The sequence below is a fragment of the Tyto alba genome, unplaced genomic scaffold (genome assembly GCF_018691265.1).
Source record: "Tyto alba isolate M040663 unplaced genomic scaffold, T.alba_DEE_v4.0 Super-Scaffold_28, whole genome shotgun sequence".
Taxonomy (NCBI): domain Eukaryota; kingdom Metazoa; phylum Chordata; class Aves; order Strigiformes; family Tytonidae; genus Tyto; species Tyto alba.
The window spans coordinates 19,429,478-19,455,462 of NW_024881302.1; the positions used below are offsets into that span (position 1 = coordinate 19,429,478).

Genomic DNA, 25,985 nt, shown 5'->3' on the forward strand with positions numbered 1-25,985 from the left:
CAAATGTATGTGAAGTGCCTGTTTGCCCCAGACTCCTGGCACTGCATAGTTGTGCTTGTGGACGTGCTCATATTCCTGAGCTAGGTAATTTCAGTCTCTGCTGCTTTGAGTGGCTAGTAAGTCTCTTTCTTGGATGCTGTATGAAATGTCTGCTGCTGGCTGGCTTGCGGAAAAAAAATAAAGCCTCCCTGAATACCTTGATGAGAGATGACTTGTACCATGAAGGTTGAGTGGCAGTGACTGTGTGCTAAGCCATGCACTTTCCTTGGGGACGGCCCTGGCAGTGAAACCTCATCCTTATCCCGCTGGTGTGGCCATTCACTCCTCTGAATCTGGGATTCTTCCTATTTTTAGCCCTTCAGACCTTCTGATGCACAGGGAGAACCTCAGTTGAGATGGTTTCTGATGCAGGATCAGCTAAAAGGTGTTTTGGAGACAGGGAGAGTAAAGAGCCCATGGGTCCCTGTGCACAAATGTTGTTTGATTTCAGCCGACAGGATATACTGCAATGCATTTATCTGAAATGCTGTTTTTCCCTGAGAATACTTAGGGTAATATTAATTTTTAATATTGTTGTCTCCATGTCTCTTCTCCAAATGGTTAATTGATTTCTCATTTTCTGTTTCTTTGATTACTTCTGGGCTGCAAAATAGACAGGACTGAATAAGAAGACTGAGCCATTATTTGTAGAGGACTTAATCTTCCAGTCAGTTTCTTCTGAATTAAACCAAAACAGCAGTAGCAAATCCAGGAATCCTATTAAAGATGACCTACATAGTGGGGATAAAATTGGGCTTGTACCTTCTTTTGCTTCCTAATTTATTGTCAAGAACTCTGTGAATATTTTCCTTAAAGTCCATTCATTTTTTGCTGCTGCTGGAAATCTCATTCCTGCCTGACCTGGGTGTCATGCTCTTGGGTGGAGAACTAGGAGCAGGAGGGCATCTTGAGCCAAGAGGGTAGTGAAAGCTGAGCCAGTGCGATGTGATGGGGATTTAGCCCTTGGCTGTAATTAAAAGGGTTTATCAATAGAGCTTTAGCACAGAGTGGTTCCAGCAAAACCCTGCGATGAGATAGACATTATACCAGGAAAATAGCTTTTGTTAGTGTAGCTTCGATCAGTCCTCCAAATGGAGCATGTTAAACTGCTGCTTCTCTAGGTCTGTTGCTTGGGGTAGCTGTGTCAGTTAGGATTTTTTTTTTTTCCTTTTTACTCATTTTAAAATTATATTGTTATTCTGGAAAATATTTCAAGAATAAATCTGAAAATTTACAATGCTGATTGCTTTATAAATTTGTCAAAATCCATAAAACATTGCTGGATATTTGTGAGTGACTAAGGGTGTTCAATGTTTAATTGACATCTCAGAGAAGGAATGCTTACTTAAAAAACTAAAACTTTGTACAGTATTAAAATTTAATTAAGAAGTAAATGTTTAGCCTCTGAGGTGACTCCTTTATAGCGGAAGAAAGGTATTGGCATTTCTGGTATTTCTAGAAAATACTCCTGGAAAAAAAACATATGGGGGAAAACCCCCACCCTTATTGCAATATATTTGGGCAGGAAGGAAAAAACGTTAAAAACCCAGTTAAAGATTAAAGGCACTGCAGAACACCGAGTGCAGAAAAATGAGACATGGCTAAAATGCATTTGATTGTTTCTATAAATACAGGTATATAGGAATGAACACTGACTCATTCAGATGAATTTACTGAACATCTTTAAAAGTCTGCAAGAATAATACATGAAGTAGCCTTTCAGTCATCTACAGAGAGAAGATCCAGTTCACGAACATAGTGATGGCTCCAGTGTCACTACTGATTATTCCAGTAAAAGTAACAGAAAATCTGCACAGGGCTTATCCTGAGAATGCAGGATAAGCGTGTTGTTTCGTATGCAGAATTTAAGAAAATAACCTTACTGTGCATTTAAATGCACTTGTTTCTGTGGGAATCTTATCCAAAAATGATTTTCACCAGAGTCTGTCTCTTAGAATACAATGAGGCTTTACTTTATTAAATTAAAATTGCCATGTCCTGTTGAGTGGCATTATTTGTGGATAAGCAACACTTTCCCCTGTGCAGAGTACAGAGGAGGGTGAGAGAAGGGTTTTCTTCACCAGTATTCATGCTTTTAGAAAGAGGAGATTGCAGCCAGACGATGTGCATATGCTGGTGGATCTGTTAGAGCTCAACCTAAGGAGCATTTTGCAAACAGACAGAGAGGAGCAGGGCAGGGCCAGGAGCGGAGCACCCTTGTGATCACTTCATAGCCCCAAGTTGCCTCCTACAAGTTCCTCGTGTTCTATAAACATCTTAAAGGTAGATTAAAGCCCACTCAGCTTTATTGCCTGCTCTCTCTCTTCCTTTGCAGCTCTGAAGCCAGGGCTGATCCTGGCCCCAGACGTGTTCTTGATGCTCAGCTGACAGGTTTGTGTTTTAATTACTGGACTGGTTGGTGCAGACAGTGCTGTAGTTTTAGCTTCCTTGAATGTAGCTCTTCAGAAGTGCTGTAACAAGGCTTGTTCACAAGGCCAGGATAGCACTTACTATGAAGCTAGTGAGATAGCCTTAGTATCCTATGCCATTGTAAGCATGGTGGTACCACACTTTAGACCTGGTTTGCTGTGGAGAGGTTGTATGTGGTTAACAGAGCAAATGTTTTCTGAGACTTAGGGATTTTTCCACAAGTTTGTGTCAGGGGTGTTACTAGAACCGGATCAGTTCTGAGTCCAGAAGTATGGATTATGGGTCATTACTGCGTGTGGGTTGTGGCAGGTGCACCTGCCTGATGAAAATGTGGCTTCCTGGCTGTTGAACCTCTCCCGTGCTCTTGCTCTCAGGCTTTATGGCAGTTGGGGTCCTTGGCCAACAGGGGCTGGTACTGACCACAGGTCAGGTTGTCTCCGGTAGAAATGGGGCCCCAGGGGGAGCTGTTTGGAGCTCATCCCACCCGGAGCAGCGTGCTGCAGGTAAGGACTCTCCCCTTGGGTTGGGACGCTGCCCAAGGAAACTCTTCAGGGTTCCTGTGGGTTGGGACGCTGCCCTAAGGAGTTAGTCGAGGTTGAGAGTCCTTTTATTTTACACTGAGTGTTTTGGGTTGTCATTAAACATCTGGATGGCGTTTTGGGTTGTCGTTAAACCCCAGGATTGTGTGGTGATAGTTTGTTCTCCTCTCATGGGCATTTGAACCCACTGTTTGTATGTTTGTAGAGTGTTGATTAATTGTGCATAAAAATAAATTTTATTTTTTATTGTTTGTTTGAGAGTTTCTGCAACATGGGTACATGTTAGTGTTTTGTGCAGAAAAACTCTCATGACCATATATAGTGCAAGAACCAGGCTTGTTTAGTTATACTCGGAGGTTTGAAGGTGCTATTCACTTTCCAGGAGCCCTGTTTAGTTTAAATATTTAATTAAAGTGACTGTGAGTACAGCTTATATCAAGAGTAATGTGTAATATCAGTTCACTACAGTGGAGCTTGGCTGAATGTTACACGTCTTACTTTTCTTTACTGTGCATGCTAGTATTCAATGCAGAGAATGACTAAAGCTCCCAGATCAAAAGTGACATTTTACAGAAATAATAGCCTGAAATGTTGTATTTTTCTGCTGTATTTTTCATCATGAAATGAGTATATCTCTAAAGATCTTCCCTTCAGCCCAGTGTTCTGTGCAAGACTCCACAATGCTGTGTGCACAGCTGCTGCTTTGTTGTTGCTAATGGGAGTTAGCAGCAATAATCCCTTCCCTCCCTTCTTTGCCAAGAGCAGTTAGCCACGCTTTTTCTTGCTGGGTATAAATTCATTAAATTTGCTGTGTGAACCTCCTCCTTTGCCTGTTTCTCTCCTCCTTCCCTCAGTTCCTGTATACCACAGAGCCCTTCTGGAGTTTGCTGCTGGGGCAGGTCACCATCTCTGGGTACAGAGGTTCCTCTCAGCTGCCCGTAGTTGTGGTTAACTTTTCCAAAATAATTGGACATTTCTGCAAAATTTACTTGCCATGTGAATTATAGGTGAAGCTTTCTAAGGCTTCACAAATAGAGGAATTGGTCTGAAGGTTTCTGACATACACATTTGTAAATGTATGACCATAGAAATAGAATTTGTCTTCTCTGACATAAAATTAACAAGAATAAAAATTCAGCCTGGCATGAGGAGGAACGATGTTGAAGATTATAGAGTTGCGCTGGTTTACATAACTCATGTTGGGCTAGTTTATGTATTAATTATACATTAAAGATAGCTAATACTTCTTCATATAAAATAGTCTCTTCAGCTTGATTAAATGCTATTATACTAATTACAGTTCTTAAAAAATCTTATTTCCTATTTTGTAATTTATATTCTCTCAGTTTTCTTTTTTTTATGAGGAGAGGAAAAGTCATATAGGTCAAACACATTTTGCATTTATTCCTCATCCGTGCCTCCTTCTCTTCTTACCTATTCAGAAGTTTATAGAGTTTGAAGATGCACTGGAGCAGGAGAAGAAAGAATTACAAATCCAAGTGGAACACCTTGAATTTCAGACTCGACAGCTGGAGCTGAAGACTAAAAACTATGCAGATCAGAGTAAGCTAAGTTGTACACCAGACATGATTTATGCACTATGCCTTCCACACATGAATACTACTAATTTGAAAATATTCTTCATACTTTTTGTTTGTTCTAGTGTAATTTACACAAAGTCTGAAGTGTCTCGTTATCCCTTACTTTGATATAAAATTCTGAGCCTTCTGAAGGATGGGATGTAGCCATAACAATCCAGTAGTGGCTTCACTGCTTCTCTTGTGTGGGGCATGCTCAGTCTCTCCAGGTGTAAGATTTTGGTCACTGATGGAGCTTTGGAATGAACCTTGTTTCCAGTTTCTCTTTATCTCTGAATAGAACCTCACCTTTGTTTTCTCATAGAAACTATCAGTTTGTTTATTGTTTGTTTATTTTTACAGATTTTATCAGTTTGTTTATTGTTTGTTTATTTTTTTACAAATACTTCCCTATCGTGTGTAGCTGTGTTTTGTTGGCTGAGCTTCCCCTCAAAATTCTTTGGTGTTTTGTCCAGTACTTCTGCTCCTCAGATAGCCAGAGGCGTCCATCCCAGAGGGTTGTTTAAATTGTTGTCAAAGTAGGACACTTATGGGGCACCAGGCTACTGCTGAAGAACTCTGCTTCTTTGGTCTTATTGCAGTACTTGGCCTGCTCATTTTGGGAGCATGCAGGTACCCATGAATTGAATTTGTAATGAAGATCACATTCCACACTGTGCATTATTCTGTTTCTGTTTGTTTTGTTCAGTAGGTATAGATTAATTTCTAACAAAATAGGCTTTGAGACTTCTGGTTTCTTTGAGAGCCTGATTTGTGTAAGCTAATGGCTGGAATCTTCTCTTCGTAGTTTCACGGCTGGAGGAACGTGAATCAGAAATGAAGAAAGAGTATAATGCTCTACATCAGCGTCACACAGAGGTAAGATGTCATTATTTCTAAATAAGTAAACTCTTAGCCTATATGTAAAGTCATGTCATAGAATTCAGCTTTACATTGCTAGTGATGACTAGAGCTTCTGAACTTTAGGAACATCAGAAATATCTCAATGGAGTGTGTAAAGAGGATGGAGCCAGTCTCTTTTCAGTAGTTCCCAGTGGCAAGAGTGGAGGCAACTGGCACAAACTGGAACACAGAAGGCTCCCTCTGAACACGAGTGAAAACTTACTCACTGTGAGGATGGTGAGCACTGGCAGATGTTGCTCAGAGATGTGGTGGAGTCTCCATGCTTGGAGCTATTCAAAAGCCACCTGGACATGGTCCTGGGCAACTTAACTCTAGGTGGCCCTGTTTGAGCAGAGGGGTTGGACCTGATGGACCCCAGGAGGTTCCTTCCAACCTTAGTTGTTCTGTTAGTGATTCTATGAACACTGTCCCACTATCTCATCTCCCACTGCCAATGAGCCTCCAGGACATGTCTTAGATTATTTTTGCATATGCTTTTTCATGGCTATTCTGTTGTGAGATTTAAGTTTAGGTCATTTCCAACACCATTTGCTGTGAGATTTTGTCAGATTGGTCCATTCACTTACATCATCAGTTTAGAAGACAAAAGCAAAGACGAGATGTGCAAAAAAAGAAAGGGAATTGGAAATGAATGCTGGAGAAGATCAAACAAAAGCAGAAAATGAGTCTCTTCTTCTCCTCTGTTTGGCTCATGGATTTTTCTTTCCTCACAGATGATCCAGACCTACGTGGAACACATTGAGCGATCTAAGATGCAGCAAGTTGGGGGAAATAATCAAACTGAGGGCAGTCTACCTGGGAGAAGGTAGGGCCATAACCTCTCCATGTAATGTATTCCATTCAGGAATATACAAACTGAGTATGCGTATTTGAGAGAGAGGAACCAGAAGCAGGATCTTTCCCTGTGGGCATGGATTGTAGTTGAAGCTTTTTCATAATGGGTTGTGGATGAGTTGTGGGTACATTTTCTAAGGCTTGATGACAAGGAACTTTGTGTTTTGTTACAAAGCTCAGGCTTTGTCGTGCTGCTATTTGTGGTGTGGCCTCTGGAAAAATATGTTTGTATTTTCAGGCAGCGTGTAAAAATTTTTCCTCCATTTGATGGAGGTGTCAAAGTATTTGTGTGTATGTGTGTGTGTCTTTGTATGTGTGATGGCCAGCAAAACTGTAGCAATTAAATGCATTAGCCATTATAGGATTTTTTTTCCCCTGTTCCTTCAAGGGAAGCTTTCTGTAAGTCAGTCACCCAGTAGACCTACCTATGCCCAAGTAACTGATCTTCCTCCCTCCCTGCCTATCCCTCCCTGTTTTCAGAGCACCACACCAGTAAGAATCAACTTTTGCTTAAAGAAGGCAGGGGTAGGAAAGAAGTTCAGTATATAGATGAACTAGTCTTTCGTAGTTTTAGAACAAATTTAAAGCACAGAAGTCACAGTTACATTGATTTCAGTACAGATAGATCTGGTATAAAGTGGTATGTGAAGGAACCAGATGTTTTGTGATGACACTACATATGAGTAACATTGCCCATGGGATGAGAAGTGGAAGTGATTTCATAAATACTGGTTAGAGAAGTAATAGATCACATAACACATAATCTACTCAGATTAAGCATAATCTGTTAAATCACTCAGGCATTAAAAAGATGTTTTCTGTCACAGTTTTTATGAATGACAGATGACTATTTGTGTTAATTATCTCATTAGCATATGATGATTAGGCAATGTCACTATAGTGACATTGTCTAACCCAGGAAGTTTTAAACTAAAACAGTGTTTTCCAGAGGAACAATATTGACCAAGTAATATGCTGCGGAAGATGAAATCCATTAGTTGACCTTTCCTGTCTTTTTTTAACTTTGTAGTTTCTTCTGGCCTTGAGGAATGTTAAAAGGTTTTACATACATGTTGACCACAAGCTGTGGGAGCTGTTCTGAAAAATAGACAGAGACGGTACCAGCTGCACAGGAATACTCGGAAAAGAGTGCCTGATAGGTGCATCCCACTCACCTCTTACAAAATATGTCTGGCTGATCTTGGTTAATACCTGTGAAATTCAGCTGGTTAGTATCACTGAACTTCACTCAAAACCTAAATCTTTGGGAAGCATTAGGCTAAAAAAAGGATTGGGGGTGGCATGTCAGACTATACATAAAGGGCAACATGGGCAAGGACACAGAGGTGAGAGTACTGGAAGAACAGATAAATGGAAAGCCATAAAGGTTTTTGACGTGTCATCTAGTAGAGATGATGAAATGCAAAAGAAGAGCATTGAGCAAGATTTGGAGATGAAGAAGGAGCAAAATTATTTCAAATTAAGAATAAAGAAAGAATAAGTGAGGATATTTTCGTAACGTGTATTTAAATCTGTAACACTTAAATACCAGAATGTTAGTTGTTCTTGGGGTAATGTAATAGAAAGGAAATTTCAGGTCTTGGCACAGGACATGTAAATACCCTCTGTCTGCTGTGTCTCCCTGTTGCTGGATTGGACTGCTCTGGAAAAGACTGAATTCGAATTGGCAAAGTTTTGGCTGTGTATTGTCAGAAAGAAAAGGGGAGAGGAAAAGAGACTCAACCCCATCTTGTCAATGAAAGGGGCTTGAAGGATGGAAAGGGAGTAGTAAAAGACAATCTTTGGAAGCTTTGGTAACTAGCTTGGTACTCCTGTTGGTTCCCTTCAGCCTTAGTCATACAGTATCCTGAGCTGGAAGGGACCCATGAGGATCATCGAATTCAACTCCCAACCCCACAGAGGGAAACCTAAAGGTTAAACCATGTATCTAAGGGCATTATCCAAACACTTGTTGGACACTGACAGGCTTGGAGGCATGACCAGTTTCCTGGGAAGCTTGTTCCAGTGCTCAACCACCCAGCCAGTGAAGAATTTTTTCCAATACTCTTTATTTGCTATTTCATTACTTCACATAATAATTAAAGATGCTTCTTTAGCTTGACTACAAGACTAACTTGCAGCTGGAAGATATTGGTATCTCAAAGAAAGATCCTTGATTTAATCTGAATCAATTGATAAGATTTTTATACTCTCATTTGTAAGGCTATGAAAGCCTTACATAAAGAAAGACACAGTTATATGTGAATTAAGGGGGGGACTATTTACCCTTCCTCTTCTGACCGTTGAATAGTCCTTTCAGAAAAGAGTGTCTTGCAGTATTTCTTCTAGAGAGCAGTAACTAAAAGCTGTTGTAGTTGTTGAGTGGGCGGGATAGCGAGTTATTGCTGTGCTCTATTTTCTGCAAAACAGTACACCAGTCTCAGAGTGGTTCAGGAAAATAAAAATAATTAAAAAATACAGTGTTTGAGGTCTAGCTAAAACTGGATTGTCCAAAATTTAAAAATCTATTGGGAAAAAAAAAATAGCAAAATGGCAGCCTTCCTAGGCAAAAGAGACAGGTATGAGGGGTGTAGAGAGCCAGCTGTTTGTAGGTGTTCTTCTGTAGATAAAATCTCCCTTATCATACTGTTTTTATTCCTTCTCCTCCCTCCTTTGCAGTCTGGAAATGCACACTGAGCTCCTAGAACATGGTCTGATCCTGGTGTTACAGCTGAAATGGGATAAGTGTGTTAGGCTTGTTTCCCTTCCCACCTATCCTTCTGTAAATAAAAATATATATGTGGAAATATATTATGAGAGCACCATAGGCAAAAGCATGCTTAGGGCCTCTCTTGTTTAAAGGTTGGTTCATATATGCACCTGCCAAATTTGGGTTGGAGTGCATGGCAGAAATTGGTTTTAACGAGATCTTGCTACCCTAACTTTCAAAGAAGCTATTATTAATTGTGGCTTTATGTTATCATTCTGTGAAAGAGATGCACAGTGAGAAGTGTTACTGGTTATATCTGCAAGATCGCCATTCTCTGGGATGAAGGCAAATTTTCATCAAGAATTGCCTCTTCATGTTAGAAATTAGTCTTTCACCCTTTTAATTGTGGCATATTACTAGTCTTCTTGGGCAGAAAAAAAAAAAAAGAAACACTGTATGGCTATGAAAGCCCCTCATGGGGCTGTGATCTGAGTTTGTAGGAACCACCAGTGGGAAATGGGACTTCTTCCTTCATTTCAAGCTTTGCACTGTTTGTGTGTGTGTGTGTGTGTGTATGTGTGTGTATAGTTGTGTTTGTATATGCTTGTGCACAAGCACCTGGGTCAGATGTGTGTTTTTGTGTCACTGCACAGCTGGATGGAGGTGAACACCAGCATTTGTGTATCTTGGTGCACCGATGTGCACGCTAGGGGGGACACGGGCATAATTTCTCATGCCCTGTCACACAAATGTGAGTGCATTTATTTATTTTCATCTGTGGGTGTGCTTTGGTGTGTTAGACTGCATAGGGGTGCATATTTGCATAAGACCGTAAGTACACTGAGTATGTTTGCCTGAAACTTGGGAGAAGTTTGTTTAAGAATTGTTGGGGGAGGAGGGGGGGAGTGTATTGACTGCCATCCAAAAGGGTAGTGGGTACAGTGCACACTTCCATGTGGTGTGGTTTACAGTGCATGTGTACCCTGTGTCTGTTGTAGGGCTGCATGTTTGCATGACCTTTGCTCTCTAATGGTTGTTTTTCTTTGTCTTGCTTTTTGTGCAATTGGTGCTCTGTTTTGGCTGTTATGTTTGTCACTGCAGTCATCGCCAGTCATGGAGGAAAAGGTAAATCCTATTGCTGCATCTTAACTTTGTTAATGCTAGTTTTGGAGGTTGCTGCTGGGTGGCAACAGTGTGGTGCTGGGAATGTACTGTACCGCTGCGTTTGCCCTCTTTGTCTACTGGCACCTGTGTTAGACTTGCTTGTGTGAGTGAGGCGGAGGGAGCCACCAGGCTGCTGGGATAATGCATCAGGAAGAAGTTTGTGTACTCATATGCAGAAGATGCAGAAGTTCAGTCCCAAAATAGGATCAGTCCTTTGTAATTGGACATTTACACTTCACATACCAGAATGTTTTAAAAAGTCATCTTTTACCCCTTATTTTACTATAGAGTACAAGGCATGCATATTTTCTGAGCAGGGCAGAAAATGAGTGCCCTTGTTAGTAGCTCTCTGAAGGCATTTTTGACTTTGGGCTGGCCAGTGAGTTCTATGCCAAGAGTCTGCAAAGAGAGCAGTTCTCGCCTTTAAATGCTGGCAAACAAATCATAGATTTGTTATGTTTTATAAGCTTTAAGATGTTACTTGTAGAGCATCCTGATCCCAGGTTCTGGCTACTGCAAAACTTTATTGAGGAGTTTGTTTTTTACCTTATAACACAAGGTAAAACTAGCCAAGTGTTAAGAGTCACCCTGTATTGGAAAGAATTGGATGTATGAAGGTTACTCCAGCACTCAAAATTTAGTCCAGCCCTGAGGATACTCTAAATTTCTTTGAAGACTGGTAGTCAGTCCAGGACTGCAAAGCTGAAGTTAGCTTTTCTGTGGTGTTTGCTCTTTTCTTTTCCATGGGAGGTTTAACAGAGGCTGGAAGGTGTTTCCAAAGAAACTCAGCAAGGAAATTTCCTAACAATCTACATTAAAATCCTTTCCTGAAAATCTACAGCTTCTGATGCTATGGAGGCTTTATAGCTCTGTTCTCTGTTTAGCAGGGGCTGTGAAGTTCTTACATTCCCTGTATATTCAATGGGGTGCTGCATCTCTTTGCATATTGAATGTGCATGTATTTGTATATGAACGTAGAAATCAGCTATGGGTTCCCAAAAGAAATCTGATAGACATTACCTAAAGAGGAAGTATAATTTAGTGTCTCTCAGCATACGTTTGGGATGGCTCATATTTCTCAGTGCTGCCAGTGAGTTACATCAGGCCATCCCAGCAGTCACAAAAGCATTTATAGAATAGCATGTAATGACTGTACCACTTGTTTTGCAAGGAATGTTTTGCAGTTACAGGAAATTTTCTCTAGCTGTGTACACCTGTGAAGCATGACTCCCTTAAGACCATTATTCTAACCTGAAGAATAGGAAAGATATGAAACTGATAGTTAAAGTGTCTCAAAAAATGGCCTATTTTTTTTTCCCCTCCCTGAAAAGAATGAATCATTTGAAGTAGACTCTTTGGGACCCTTGAATTATTTCTTTAACTGTAAAACTAGGAATTTTCTGTCTTTGTGGCGAAAAGTTCTAATTTCTAGTTCTGAATCTCTTCATAATCTCTTATACGTAACTGACTATATGTTTTGTGGCTTTTAGATCAGTACAGTGCCAGGGGTGAAGATTTCATATTAGGGGAGAAATTTCCCTAGTATGTTATTTAGAAACTTAAAACACAGCTGTTAGAAACTTTGAGGGTCTTGGAATGATAGCAGTAGGATATAGAGGTAAATGCAGGAAGACAAACAGAGGTAAAAGTACTTTGGCATCATGACCTATTAGGAGCAGGTATAAATGGCAGGATAGAGGTCTGTGCTGGGTTTCTGTGGTGCATTTTTTTGGTAGCAGGGGGAGGGGGCTACAGCAGTGGCCCCTGTGAAAAGCTTCTCCAAGCTCCCCCGGCTCCAAGTCAGACCCACCTCTGGCCAATTAGTGGCAGTGGCTGCACCTCTGAGATGATGTATTTAGGAAGGGGAACCTGGGAGGCGGTTGGGACTTGTGAGGAGGAGTTACGAGAAGGATGAACACTGAGGTAAATGGAAGGAAGGAGAAGGATGTGGAGGAGGTGCGCCAGAGCGGAGACCCCTGTATCCTGTGGGGAGAGGGCAGGGCTAACCCCCTGCCACCCATGGAGGTCAGCGGTGGAGTAGAGGTCGACCTGAAGCCTGTGGAGAAAGCCACTCGAGGGACAGATGGCTGTGCTTAAAGTAGGCCGGGATTCTGAGGGGAGAAGCAGCCCCCGCTGTTGTGGTTCGGCGCTGGGAGGACCACAACACGCGGGGGTGAGCCAGGACAGAGCAGCTCGGGAACGGCTGCGGCCCGTGAGGAGGCCTCATGCCAGAGAAGGTTCCTGGAGGCCTGTGTGCAGTGAGAGGGGAGCCCCGGGGAGCAGGGGAGGGCTGGGCGGCGTTCCCCCCACCTCCCAAGAAGGAAGGAGCGGCAAGCTGGCTGTAACCCCCATCCCCTGCCCCTGCGCTGCTGGGGGAGGAGGGGGAGAGATGGGGAGCAGAGCTGGGCCCGGGGAGAAGGGAGGGGAGGGGGAGGTGTGTTTGGATGTCATTGCGCTTCTTAAGTGTTGTCTTTGGTAGCGTTTGAATTAGTGATGTTTTCTTCCCCTAACGAGTCTGTCTTTTGCCCATGACCATAATGAATGAGCTATTCCTCCTTAGATGATCATATTCTCCTTCCCATCCCTGATAGGGGAAGGAATGAGTGAATGGCTTTGTGGTGCTCAGTTGCCCTCTCGGCCTAAACCAGGACAAGGTCATAAATCAGGTATTTAGGCAAACAGCAGTGGAATGTTTTCTATAAACCTTCAGCAACTGTAAATATTTAAAAGTAACATGCACCAGGATGCCTTTTGAGTGGAAAGGCTACAAGGAGACTGATAATCCCTGTCATATATGATTCTGGCTTTGAATCTGATGAAAGATGATTGCATCTTCTCTATAAAAGAAAGTAAGGCTAATCAGGTTGTGTCGATGATCTGTGTTCCTCTAAAATCCAGTTATGTGCTAACATCATAAGAGGGTTTGTCTGTGAAACTTCCATGTATGAGTCTTTAGAATCTTCAGGAGAGGATTTTAATGCAGATTCCTAGGAAAAGTACATTCCAAATCTCCTTCCTGGGACACAGTAGAAACACCTTTCTGCCTATCTAAGATAGGCCACAAAGAGTGATTATTCCTTACCATGAGCGACACTGACACAGCAGGGCTGCACACTGTGTTAGCTGGGCAGTGCCGAGAATGGAAAGGTTGGGCATTTTGGTTTTCTTCACAAACACTGTCTCCTCTGCTAGGCACTCCACCTCCTTCCTTCATAAATGAGCTGGTTTATGCACCATCTCCCGTGTTAGTGTGTTTGCATACATCCTGGCAGGCCTTAGGTCCTGCTTGTAGCTGTTTTGCCCATGGTCATGGCTGAGGTGGTTGTGATGGTTGCCTAGCCTGGTCGTCAGACCAGTGTTGATGATGATTAAAGAAAGACACGCGAAGGTCTACTGTTACTAATACTAGTGTACAGAAGGGCAGATTTCACCACCCCACACCCGTAAGCGGAAGTCCTGTAGCGGCGTAGGTGAAGTACCATCATTGAACCCCTTTGTGGGTGCACGTCACATGGAGTATCAGCTTAGTTAATTTCTTCAGGGCCACTGGAGTTCAGCTAGCAGAGGCTGCTGGGGATAGCCCCTAAATGCATGTGTACTCAGTCCCTTCAGGCCTGCTTCTCTGTCACGAAACCAGTTGCTGGTTTCACCATGGTACTGTAGCTGTTCCCACCTCCACTGCTTGCTCTACATTTTCTCCCACTGGAACTTGGTCACAAAACCTGCGCCACCTTTTATATTCAGAATCAAACCTGCAGCTAGCTAGTCACCTGCAATTGCCAGAAAGAAGAGGTTAAAGAAAATATAATTACAGACAATTTGCAATATGAATGATGCATTCATTTATACCTGTGTTTAATTTCTGAATTTTGAGTGCATTGTAATACAGATATGGAATGGGGATCAGAGAGTACAAATACTATTTTTCTTGCTTAATACTGGAAGTGATCCAAAACCCTCTGATTTCTGATGTTGGAGGTAACCAGATTTGGGGTTGAATATATATAAGTGTCATGTAGATGACTCTTAAAAGCTGCTTTCCTGACCCAGTGATGACAACTCTAGGATCTATGGGAGCTTTTTTTGGTTGCTGTGAGGATTGTTTGCTGTGACTTGTTTTACCACAGTACCTTTGTTTCTCAGAAGATACACTGACTTAAATTGGCTGATGGTTCCCTGCACTTTCGCATTCCCCCAAAAAGTTTTGTACTGGTGTTCCATCATGCCTGTTGTGATCACTTGACCCCCTCTCTCTTAGAATCTCTCCAGGAAGAGGTATACCTCTAGCAGTAGACACCATGGTTCTGAGTAGATAGCACTGTGGGAGTTGGGAGTTCATACAGCTGCTATGTGCGGGAAGGAGTGCAATTCAATTTCTGGTGATCAATATGTCACATAAGCTAGTGTGCTGTTTCTTTTCTATAAGAACCTTGTAAAGAGCTAACAGATTGGTTTCTGCTCTCTCTCTGTTTCTCTCTTTAGCAGGAAGGAACGTCCTAACTCTCTGAATGTCTTCCCCCTTGCGGATGGCATGGTACGTGGGCAGATAGGGGCCAAGATCGTCCCAACACTGGACCACTGGCACCTGAGTGACCTCGGCCAGCTGCAGTCCAACTCCAGCTACAAGGTTTTATAGACCGTCACAGAGCAAGGGCTTCCCACTCTCCCGCTGTCAATAGCATCCCATGTTTTCATTAAGATGGAGATCAGTATGTGTCCATAACCCTTTGCAGCCTCTCCCTGCTGTGCGCCTGCTCCCTTGGTAGCTGTGCTGTGGGAGGATATACCTTTGCAGATCTGGCATATGGTGCGGGCGGGATTTGACACAGCTCCTCATGCTTCATGTCTCTGTGATAATCTCCTTTAGTTGGCTGGCCCCAAGTTGAGAGGAATGTGTGGGGAGGCAGTTACAGATTTAGGGAAGATAAATATTTCACTTTTTTGTAGCTTATTTGGGAGAGGAAATGGTGGAACCTGTCCCCCCCCTCTCTCTCTCTTGATAAGAGCAGTGCTTTTGCATGTCAGCTGGGACCAGGCATTGGATTGCACTTGCTCTCCGGTGTTTGTCCTTTTTGACTGATCGTTGTTCTGGTCTTTCTGTCTTCAGTAAAAAGATCAACTAATCCTCTCTGGTTGCCCAAGTTTTGCACTGTGCTTAAAGTTCCTCATATATCTTTTCATTGCTCTAGGCATGCATTGTCTACCTTCAATACATTTATCTCCTTCAGTGGGCTGCCTTCTGCACTGGGACTTGCCAGAAAACTCACATCACTGCAACTGCACTGAAGCATCTGCATGGTTCTGCCTGTTGCTTGTGGTGTTCTGCTCTGCCAGTTGGAGACAGGTCTAAGCCCAAAGACCCAAATGTTTTACCCTTAGCTGACAGCTCACTGCAGTTGTTTACAGTTTAGGCTACACATGGTAACCCACACTTCCCGTGATCTATACTTGTAGACTTCTCAAAGCCTTTGTGCTCAGGATCTCACCAAATTCCTCTTTGAATGATGTTCTACAAATGCCCGGTGACAGGCTTGAGAGCCAGTGATACATCTACACAGGATGCCTTATGTCCACCAGTATCTCAGAGCGCTTATGGTTTGCTTTAAAAGTGTCTGAAAAACTTTAATTTCTCTCTGCCTGGACTTTGTAGGACATCATGTGTTTTCTGTGTCACATCTAAGGACTGGGTCTCCTTTTGAGAAGTTGTAAATCACTCATCCTGTAAAATACATTGAAGTGGTAAAGGCAAAGAAGAGAGAAAAAAAAAGAAAACCCACAGCTTGTTGTTGTACCCATTCTGCATGTCTCCAGATTACATTAATGGTACTTTGGACTGAGGGACTATGGAGGAATGGCCTTCTTGATGCGTAGCACAACAAATTCAGACAAATTCAAAATTCATGCAGAAAACAAAGCAGCAACTTCCCTTTTTTAACATTACCTTTGTAAAGTAGCCAGGCCTAGCACAGCACAAACTTTAGCACTTTGTCAGCCCTCTGCCGTCATAGGAAGTTGGAAATCCAAAAGCAAAATCTTTGTATAGGGTGGAGACTGTTCCTGGAACCCAACCCTTACTGTAGTGTTAGAGGCACAGAAGTTTGGGAAATGTAGTAACTTGCAGAATGCCAGTCAGGTCCTACAGTCATTTTTGGAGAGCTTTGCCTGGAATTAGAGAATGGCAATGCCACAGTGCAATATTGTAATTAAGGATGGTGGAAGTGAAGATAGAGCATGAATGTGTTTCTTCAGACTAGTGCTGTGCCAACACAACACTGCTGCAGGGACACAGCAACCAAAATGCATTGGAGACCAATCTGCTTCTGGTTCTGGAACCAGTTTATTCCTTGTGATCTCCAGGCAGTGCTGCACACTATGGTGTGATGGTGTCCTCGAGCTCTCTAGCGATCAGGTGTGTGTGGCAGGGGTTAGTTTTTAGAGAAGAGCTGGGAGGATGTTGGGAAAATCCATCTTCTGCAGACTTGCTAAGGCGTAATTCTGTAAGTGGTACTGTTGCAGAACTTCTTTTAGAAATTGAGTGGATCTCACTGGTAACCGAGTGTCTGCATTGCAGTATAATACAACAGGAACCCAGATAAATTGGAAGCTTTGATGTCCAAGTTCAGGTAATGGAAGATTACTGACTGGATCTCTTGGTGATTGTTGGTGGTGTCAGGTAAAAAGAAATCAATTTCTGGTTACAGGAAAGCTTTGTGCAGAAGTAGTACTGTGCTACTGCAAGTGTATCTGACAGGTAGTGTTGGGATTTCTGTTGGTGCTCGTTAGGGAAACTCAGAAGTGGGATGCTGGGTTTAAGGAGGCCAGCCAGTAGGGTGGAGTTAGGGAGCCTGGGCTTTGGAAGTCTTGGGTGGAGTAGTGTGTTATGGAGGGTTTCCTAAGAGTATGGAGCAAACCTATGAAAAATTAAAAGATGTGATTGACTCACTAGGTTTGCAATTTGAAATGGAGATTTTCCTCTTGCAAGCTTCTTGCACACTCTCTAACTGGAATTCTGTTTCTCAAATATTTTGCATGACTGAAATCTCAGCAGTACTGCTCATGTACTCCTTGCCTCTTCTTCAACAGCTCTGATATTTCACTGACATCAACTGCACACACATCACTCACCTTCCCAGTATGTATATCCTGACTTTTCTGACTAGTTTAACTTCTTCATGGGGCCACATTATGGTTATATTTTAAGTGTCCTTGTATACTTATTATTACTATTTTCTGTTTTAGCTGCTGTCATTATTTTATTTTTACATTCAGTTGTACCTTTATTTTATATAATGTTTTGGAGATGAAAGTTCTTAACATTTTCGTTTTTATGTACTATGCTTTCAGTGTTATAACCATACAATTGTGGCTTCTCATGGTGACATATGACTGCTATGAATGTTGGGCCTTTGCAATGCATATTGGAGGTCACTACTACACATTTGATGTTTAGGAGGTTGACAGGTATGGCTGTAGGTAAGTGATGATTGTGGAGAATATTCTTTGGGTGAGCTATGGGTTATGGAGAATGCCTCCTATGCTGTAGAGGAGAGCTGTGCACTTAGTGGAATACTTAGAATTAATAAAGCACTCAGGACAATAGAAGGAAGATACAAGCAAAGATTAATAGAGCTTCTGGACTGTGAAGAGGAGCACCTTAGTAATATTTACATTTGGGAGGAATTTCTCCAACACAGACTGGTAGGTTGATAAAGTATGTTTTCTAGGTAAATATAAAACTTGGATTTATAACCAAAGAGTAGGTGAAAGACCATGGTAATTACTCACTGGTGTGTTCTGATTGAGGGGCAGATTATGTCAGTAAACAAGTTACAGGATATCTCTGATACAAATATTGCCCTATAGACACTGATGATACAGGGTTTCTGAATGACATCTAGTACCAATGAACAAGGAATGGAATGTGGACCCACATGTCTCTTTTACAGTGCTAAGATGCTCATGGACTTTCGATATGCTTATAGACTTAGAGTGGGTAAAAGAACATCTCTCAGTCCCTTCATCCAACAGAAGTTTTGTTTAGGGAAAGATGTTTTATGGTTGCACTTTATATTTGATACTCTTTGTCCTTCTGTGCATTAGAAAGCACAGCAAGCAAACTATAGTTAAGTATCACAAGGCTTACTGGATCATATTTGTTCTCAAAAACCCATTTTGTTTTTTTTTTCTTTACGTACTAGGAAAGTAGTTCCCAAAGCAGGAGTATGAGGTAGATGTTGGAAGTGTGGCTTTCATATGCAGTAGTCTAAGTGAAAAGTCCCCATCTCAGTGTTGACGCTAAAATCAGTAAATGTGCAGGGAGATGCTTTGAATGTCCATGTGGGAATGTGGGTGCTGTTTGGACTGACAATGCAGAAACTCTATACAAAATATGGATCATATTTAATGGTAACATATTTTTAAAACATCTTAATTTCCAATATAAATGCACAGATGCAATGTAAAACCTTTAACTTCCACAGTTCAGTATACAGCAGGGTATTTTAAGATAAGCATACAGAGGCCAGTCTAATTAAAGGAAGATCTTAATAAGATTCCAGATTTTAAAAAAAATATGGCTGCAAAGGGTTAAGTCACCATTTTTTTCAGTCTTCTCTCTCATCCCATTTTTAATTTTTTGGTCATGTTGTGAAGTTATTATTAGAACAAGAGAACGAGACTTCTACATTAGTGAATTGAAACAGAGTCACAGCTCCGATGTTGGGAGGCTCAGTGCAGCCTCTGAGCAGAATCAGAATCTTTCTAGTACGTGCACAGGAGGAGAGAGGCAAGTAGTAAAGTTTAAAGCTGGGTTTGGCTGTGTAGATGCTGAATGTCACTGCACCCAATTGCAACTCATTATCACATCTAACTCTCAACATTATTTTTGTCATCTCCCTGCAGGCAGTAATTAGAGTGGGCTGCTGTGAAGAGTGGGGAGATCTCATTTGGGTCTGGGAGTGATCATAGCACTGGTCAGGACATTAATTGGCTAGCTGTGAAACAGTGCTGCTTTAATTGACAAACAAGGGTGACAGTATAAAATCTTGAAAGCCTCCCATGGTTTTCAGGAGGTGGTATTACAAGAAATGGGGCTGTAATGTCTGTAAAACTGAGAGCCATTTGAGCGCATTTCACACTGGGAATCCATCTCCTGTGTTAAATTTGTCAGCTTCTGATTTTTGAATTCTTGGGTTATGTTGTCTTGTCATTTGAAAGTGGGGAGACCACACCTGTTTCTACTGTGTTGTCAAGCATAAGGTGGTATGGGGACATAGGTCTCCTGCACTAGCGAAGTCAGACCATCCTAGCTTGGTATCTGCTTTGCTTCTGCAGTTTAGTGTCAAACCCACTTTGCTGTTCTTTCATCCAGGTTGTGTTGATGGCTTACAGTAATGACATCATCCAAGACCTGTAAGAGGCCACTTCAGACCTTTCCCAAGCAGTATCCATGTTGTCTTCCAGTCTTGGGAAGTGCTGGCCTGGCTTACTGCAAATGCCAAAGCCTTTCAGCTTCCACTATATTTGGTGTGAGCTGCAGGTGCTCTTACTCATGGTAAGACCACCTTTCCTGAGATACATGATGAAGAGATCACATACTGATGTGACTTGTGAAGAACAGTGTTTAGTAATAAAGGAGGAAGGATATCAGCCCTTTCACATGTGGGCTTTGCTTGCCGAGTTCAGCACGGGAACTCACTGCCTCATTGTGGTTGCAGTGCTTAGTGTCACCAGCGAGTGTTGGACATGCAGCTGGTACCAGTGAGCTGGTACTCATTCTCCATTATGCTTTAAGGCAGCCATACACCAGCAAATGGGAGATTAATTGAAATGTATAGCTGTACTTTTCCCTTTTTGTTCTTCCCCCACCCTGGAATTGCCATAGTGCCCCCAAGATGAAATGTCTGAATCTGGGCAGTCCTCAGCAGCTGCCACACCGAGCACCACTGGAACCAAGTCCAACACACCCACGTCATCTGTGCCCTCTGCTGCCGTCACACCCTTGAATGAGAGCATCCAGCCCATCAGCGAATATAACGGAACATCCAAGAGCAATAAGAGGGCACGAGAAAAGCGGAACAGCCGGAACATGGAAGTCCAGGTCACACAGGAGATGAGGAATGTCAGCATAGGTATGGAAGCTGGAGCTTGGGTACTTGTTCATTAAAGTAATTGACTTCCCATTGCTTGTGTCCCACTGTTACAGGAAGAGGCTGGGAGACTGAGGGGTAACCAGATTGACAAGTATAGAATTTGAGGTAGCCTTACTTAGAAAGATGCACGAGTGAGACAGGGCTAGTTGGATGTTAGCAGTTTTCTGAGTAGCAAATTTTTCAAATGTCAGTAATACAAATAGTTTAACAAATATACAGAGTGGAAATAGGTTATTGAGTTCAATCCCCTGCAGTTGCATTCGTGCATGTCATAGAACAGTCAAGTCCTTCATGAACAGTCAGGTCCCATTTGAGACTGAGCTTTTGGAAAGCTGTTTCTGGACCTCATCAATATGGTAGTTAAAATCTTCCATTTAGTTTTCTCTCTGGATTTAATAATAAGTATTTTATATCCAGTTGTTCATATGCCAGATTTGTCAGTCATGTTAAATGATTATTTTCTCTTCTTGTGTTTATCCCACACTTTAATGTGTTTAAAAATAGCAATTATATCCAGCTGTTTTTCTCAGCTAAATAAGCTGTTCTCTTTTACCATACTTCTCATAGAAGAAACCCCCCAAATCTTCAGAAGTTACAGTTGTTTTCTCTCCACTTCCTGGAGTCCTTTAGTAATTTGAATTCATGATTTGTTAGGAAAACCATCACCTAAGCCTTTTGCACTATGCTGTTCACATACAGAAAATGGTGTAATAACATGATAAAAGCCCCTTTCTGTGATTTTTAGTATAGTTATGCCAATATAGTGTCTGAGCAACTCCCAGCCTGTAGTGTACTTAGACTTTTAGCAGCCTTCAGAAATGAGAAGTGGCCTGTTCTACAGGTCATGAACTTATATACAAAAGGACTGTAAAACTAGCTGAAGATCATAAGGAAAATCTGTGCAGGAGCACAGGTATGAGCCTGGGTCTCCAAGGTTAGCATCTGAACCAAATGATCATCTTCTTTCTTAAGTAATACAGGGGAAATTTCTCTGCTAAAGTTTACAAGCTGGTTCCTAACAAATTAAGACTATAAACCAACATGTAACATCTTTTGTTTTAGGATTTGAATGAAAATTGTTGTGACTGAATCCCATTCTGTATTTATATTAGCAGCTGAGGGGGTCCCAGGGTCACAGATGTCAATCTGCCAGCAACTAGTGTAGTTCTCCATAAAAACGTATGGCTTCTTCGTAACCAACTGTTAAATTGTGATCTGTTCAGTGATCCAGGCCAAGGCAAGTCAGTATAAACATTGGTGTCAGAGAAATTAAGCATAGATGTCAGTATTTTGAGTTTCCTATAGATACTTTCCTTATTTTTACCGTTGCTGCTTTACAAGTTCATTTACCATCAATAGCTTTCTTGGGCCAAAGTCTGCTCTCTTCTATATGTGTGCAACTCTGAAGTCATTGTGCATGTGAAAGCTTCTTTTTTCTTGGTCGAAGTATCATATTGTGGAATCTGCTTAAGGCAGATAGTTGCATCTTTCCTATGTGCTATGCATATTCAGCCTTTCAGCTATTTCTCACACATAATGCAAAGTCAGATCTCCATGCTGAGAAGAAACACAGATACTTGAATTTTAATTATGTATTTTATGCATCTATAATTCAGATGTCTCTCAATGATGCAAATGCCTTAGAGCTGAACTACCAAAAAAAGGTACTCAAAGGTATTTGCAGAAAAGCTTCCCAGCTTGAAAAAATAAAGAGAAGGAAGCCTCTGTTTCTGTGAGCTTGAGAACCACAGGTGTATGGATGCCTACTTTGGCAACAGATACACATCACGCTTTGTCTTCAAACGTGACATTTGTTGCCAGATGGTGCATAATGCCAGCCTAAAAGAATAAAATCCACACCCAGGTTGTCATGGGCTTTGTATTTTTGGCTACTGAGTCTGTTTGGAAAGATCAAAAATTTCACATCTAACATTGTTGAAGGACTAATGTGCTTTACAAATTAGGTCTTCAATCCTCCAAGAATTTCTTGTGTGAACAGACACTGTGTTTATAGTGCTTGTTTTGAATAGGTGCAAGCCTGAGCTTTTGAACAGTTCTAATAAATGTGACTTGACAAGAACAGGAAGTTCCTTTAAATATTGGCTTCAGGCTGTAGCTTTATATAGAAACCAGAGTAGATTTCAAGTATCAATTTTCAAGTGAAATTTCACTGTAATGGGTTTCTAAACCAGTTGTAGACCTGAGAATTTGTATTGAAAAAATATTTCTGTTAAAACCAAGTAGTGCTGGTTCATAACTACAGTAATCTCTGTGGAGCTATACAGAAGATCACTGTGTTGTCTTTAATCTTCAATCACACAGCTTTAGCTGAGAGTTTTTACTGACAGATTAAAAAGTTTATTTGAAATTTTTTTAATGGATGAAGTATTTCTGATTATCACATTTTAATGGGGATTCACGCCAGTGACCTTGGTGACACTGGTGTGATGGAGGGGAGGGGATGCTTATGGTCTTCCTGCTCTGCAATTGTGAGGGCACTGTCCCAGCATTGGTGCATTTGTGACTCTAGATGATCAGCCACTTTCTTTTCCTATTTTAAGACTTTGAACGCAACACCGTGAAGTTCTGAAACCTCAGTATTCAAAGCTGTGAAAGTCCCTTCAAGGAACAGCATCCTGTGAAATCCTGATCCTGTAGATCATATGTATTGTTTTACCTAGGAATGGGCAGCAGCGATGAGTGGTCCGATGTTCAGGACATTATAGACTCTACTCCAGAGCTGGATATGTGTCAAGACCCCCGGTTGGAACGCACCGGTAACAGGTATAGACTGTGACTTTTCACTGTGTTCTCTTTTGCTTAGTTTTATGAGTGAGGAATGGATGCTGTGGCTCACACTGAGTTCAAGATGCAGCTGTTCGAGAAAGTCCATATACTCTGCCTAGTGTGAATATGAGGTGCCCTGACCTTCTTTGGGTTCTCCAGAGAAGGCAAATGTCTGCTGGTAATCTGCAGAAGGACCTGTCCAGCTGACCCAGAACTGGCCTTGCTTGCCTTCCTGCATCAGGGGGGACGGAGAGATGGAGCAACAGGAAGTTTAAAACAGGCAAAGGGGAGATGGGCTTAAGCTATCAGAGAGAGGGAAAAGATGCATTTGTCTAATAAGAGATCAGTTCTGAATTCAGTTTTAAAACCTCAATGTTTTTTTCAGTTTAATTTTTTTCAGGTGTTTGAAGAGCAGGAGCAGGGCTGCTCCATGAGTAACCCCCGTGATCACAGTGCTGCAGGTTCTGAGCAGGGAGGGCAGACAACTGATAACAGGCTCCAGCCCCAGACAAGGCAAGGGGATGAATTAGGTCCTGGCGCTAGCCATGAGAGGGAGACAGGGCTGAAGACAAGTACACCTAAAGTGTAGCTCAGAGGAGGACTGAAGGCACAGGCCTGAGGTTAAAGGGAGCCCTTGAGCCAGTGGGTGGGTGCGGGTCCCGGGTGAGGCTGGTCCGAGCAATTTTGACCCATCGTTGTGCTCAGGACCTCAACAGCGTTCTCTGAATTAGCAGACTTCTCCTGAACTACTCTGTTGCTCTTGTTCTTATCCATCACCCATTTTGTGCTAACTAAGGGGCTCCCTAAAGGCGATTAATCTTGGCACCGTATTCCTGTGAGGCATGTATTAGCCTAGAATTATTAGGCTAGGTACCTTGATTCATTTTTGCTAAGGTCAGGTGGTTAATTTTACAGGATTCATTAATTTTTACCCTCATCCAGAGGGTAATTTGGCACCACACCAGCAAAAATAATCCCCTAGCTGTTACAGGTATGCAGAAGATAGTACTCTGACAAAGTTAAGGCAGTATTTTCTCACAGTCCAAATCTGGACTGGATTCACCCTGTTGAGCACCCTCATCGAGAAGGATATGAGCAGCAATAACAGATGCATTTCTCAGCTCTCAAACCACATACTGTTAAGCTCTCCTCAGAATATGTAGGATGCGTGGACAATTTTTAGGGTCAGGTGCAGGGAAGACAAGTGACTGATGAGATCAGATTGAAAATCGGTCAAACCAAGGAAAACAAAGGAACCGAGAGGATTGCTGCACTGGGAGCTATTCAGGCAGTGATTTCTCATGCAGATAGGGAGACTGAAAGCTTCAGGAGACACAAGCTAATTCAAGCTGCTGAACAGTGCTTGCTGCTTTAAAAGCAGAATGCTTCTGAGATATATGCAGCTTCTGAAAGTTGAGTGCTGAAAAGGTAGAGTCAAGCTGAATTAGGTCTTCAGGTTAGACACTGAGTGCTGGTTGCTTCTTGTCACTTATGCTGTCCATTAGACTGCATGAACTGATTAAATCTGGTGTAGTCACAGCACCCATTTGTAACTCATCAGTGCTCTCAGATGTAATTTTGCTATAATTGAAAAAAAAAAACCCATTTTTTTTTTCCTTTTCTCTGCAATGTGCTGTAACTCTGCAATATGAGAGGCAATACCACACCCCATTTGTAACCTCTAGGCTTTATCACCGATACTTGATTTATCTAAGAATGAAGCCACGCAATTTGAGATAATCTCCAGTGGTACTGACCTTTCTGTTAGACTGCTGGAAAAATTGCACAATTCTCTTCGTGCTGGCTGATTCCCCTCATACAAGTCAGGGCACTTAGAAGTGTTTATACCCACATAAAGACCATTTTTTAGAATAGGCAACAACAGTCCCAGAGGTTGCCTCACCCTCACCTCCTGTAACAGCTATTGTCTCTTTGAGCCATGAGACTGTCAAGAAATGCAAGAAGATTCTTGGTGGTACCAAAGACACCAAGAGGTGGAAATGTGCTCCCATATGATATGATTAGAAAACATTAACGTTGGTTTACCTTTAATGAAATACATTTTGCTGACATGTGAAGACGCGTTTTGGCACTCACCCGAAGAAGAAACTGACCATCAGGCTGATTTCAGTTACTGGTTGGCAAAGAGAGAACGCCATTGCCTTTTTTAACATTTGAGTCCTTATCTGATCTTACTGCTCTCTAAGGTTGCTATCTAAATTGATAGGAGTGTGGGAATCCTTGCAGAGTCTGAAAAGTCAGAGCTGAGAGCTTCTGCAAATTGAAATTTTTCAATCAAATATTGAATAGTCATTAACTGTTACAATTTAAAAGGAAGTTGTCTGGGTGAGCTTTGAGGCTGTGCATGATCGGTCCTTTTCCTTGATACAGGGAATAAACCATGATTTTTTAAATTCCGTATGTACCCTGAATGAGCCCATGATGAACAGGTGGAGTGTGCTCTCAGGGTTTTGATCACAATGGTCTGGGATGCTCAGTATTTCATAGAAAAATGTTCTAGCTTAAATGTTGCCAAGTAACAAGAGTCCTTGTTTTGTTTTGGTTTTTTTTTTTTTTTCTTTCAACAACAGCCCAACACAAGGGATTGTGAACAAAGCATTTGGCATCAACACAGACTCTCTGTATCATGAACTTTCCACAGCAGGGTCTGAGGTTATCGGAGATGTTGATGAAGGAGCAGATCTGCTAGGTAAAAACTTGTTTAGAACCATTCTGTTTTCTCTGGTACAATGACAACTATATTAAGCTTCTAGAAGTACTTAAATTCTCGTTTCTTTTTTTCATAAATTGGATGTTTAGGTTTTTGAAA

The 25,985-nt window shown here is 41.8% G+C and overlaps 1 protein-coding gene across 31 annotated transcripts in view; it reads left to right on the forward strand.

The window, feature by feature from the left end:
* Positions 1-25,985, forward strand: part of MAPK8IP3 (mitogen-activated protein kinase 8 interacting protein 3) — a 76,402-nt gene that overhangs the window by 16,011 nt on the left and 34,406 nt on the right. For 14 of the 31 annotated variants that reach the window (XM_042798431.1, XM_042798443.1, XM_032985788.2 and 11 more), the window contains exons 2-9: positions 4,451-4,571; positions 5,394-5,464; positions 6,223-6,314; positions 10,155-10,178; positions 14,700-14,844; positions 20,101-20,347; positions 23,050-23,152; positions 25,747-25,865. In XM_042798431.1, the coding sequence (XP_042654365.1) occupies positions 4,451-4,571; positions 5,394-5,464; positions 6,223-6,314; positions 10,155-10,178; positions 14,700-14,844; positions 20,101-20,347; positions 23,050-23,152; positions 25,747-25,865 (922 nt within the window). Of the gene's footprint in view, positions 1-4,450; positions 4,572-5,393; positions 5,465-6,222; positions 6,315-10,154; positions 10,179-14,699; positions 14,845-17,562; positions 17,691-20,100; positions 20,348-23,049; positions 23,153-25,746; positions 25,866-25,985 lie in introns of those variants that run through there. The other 17 variants (XM_042798438.1, XM_042798444.1, XM_042798450.1 and 14 more) reach the window with 8 other exon arrangements.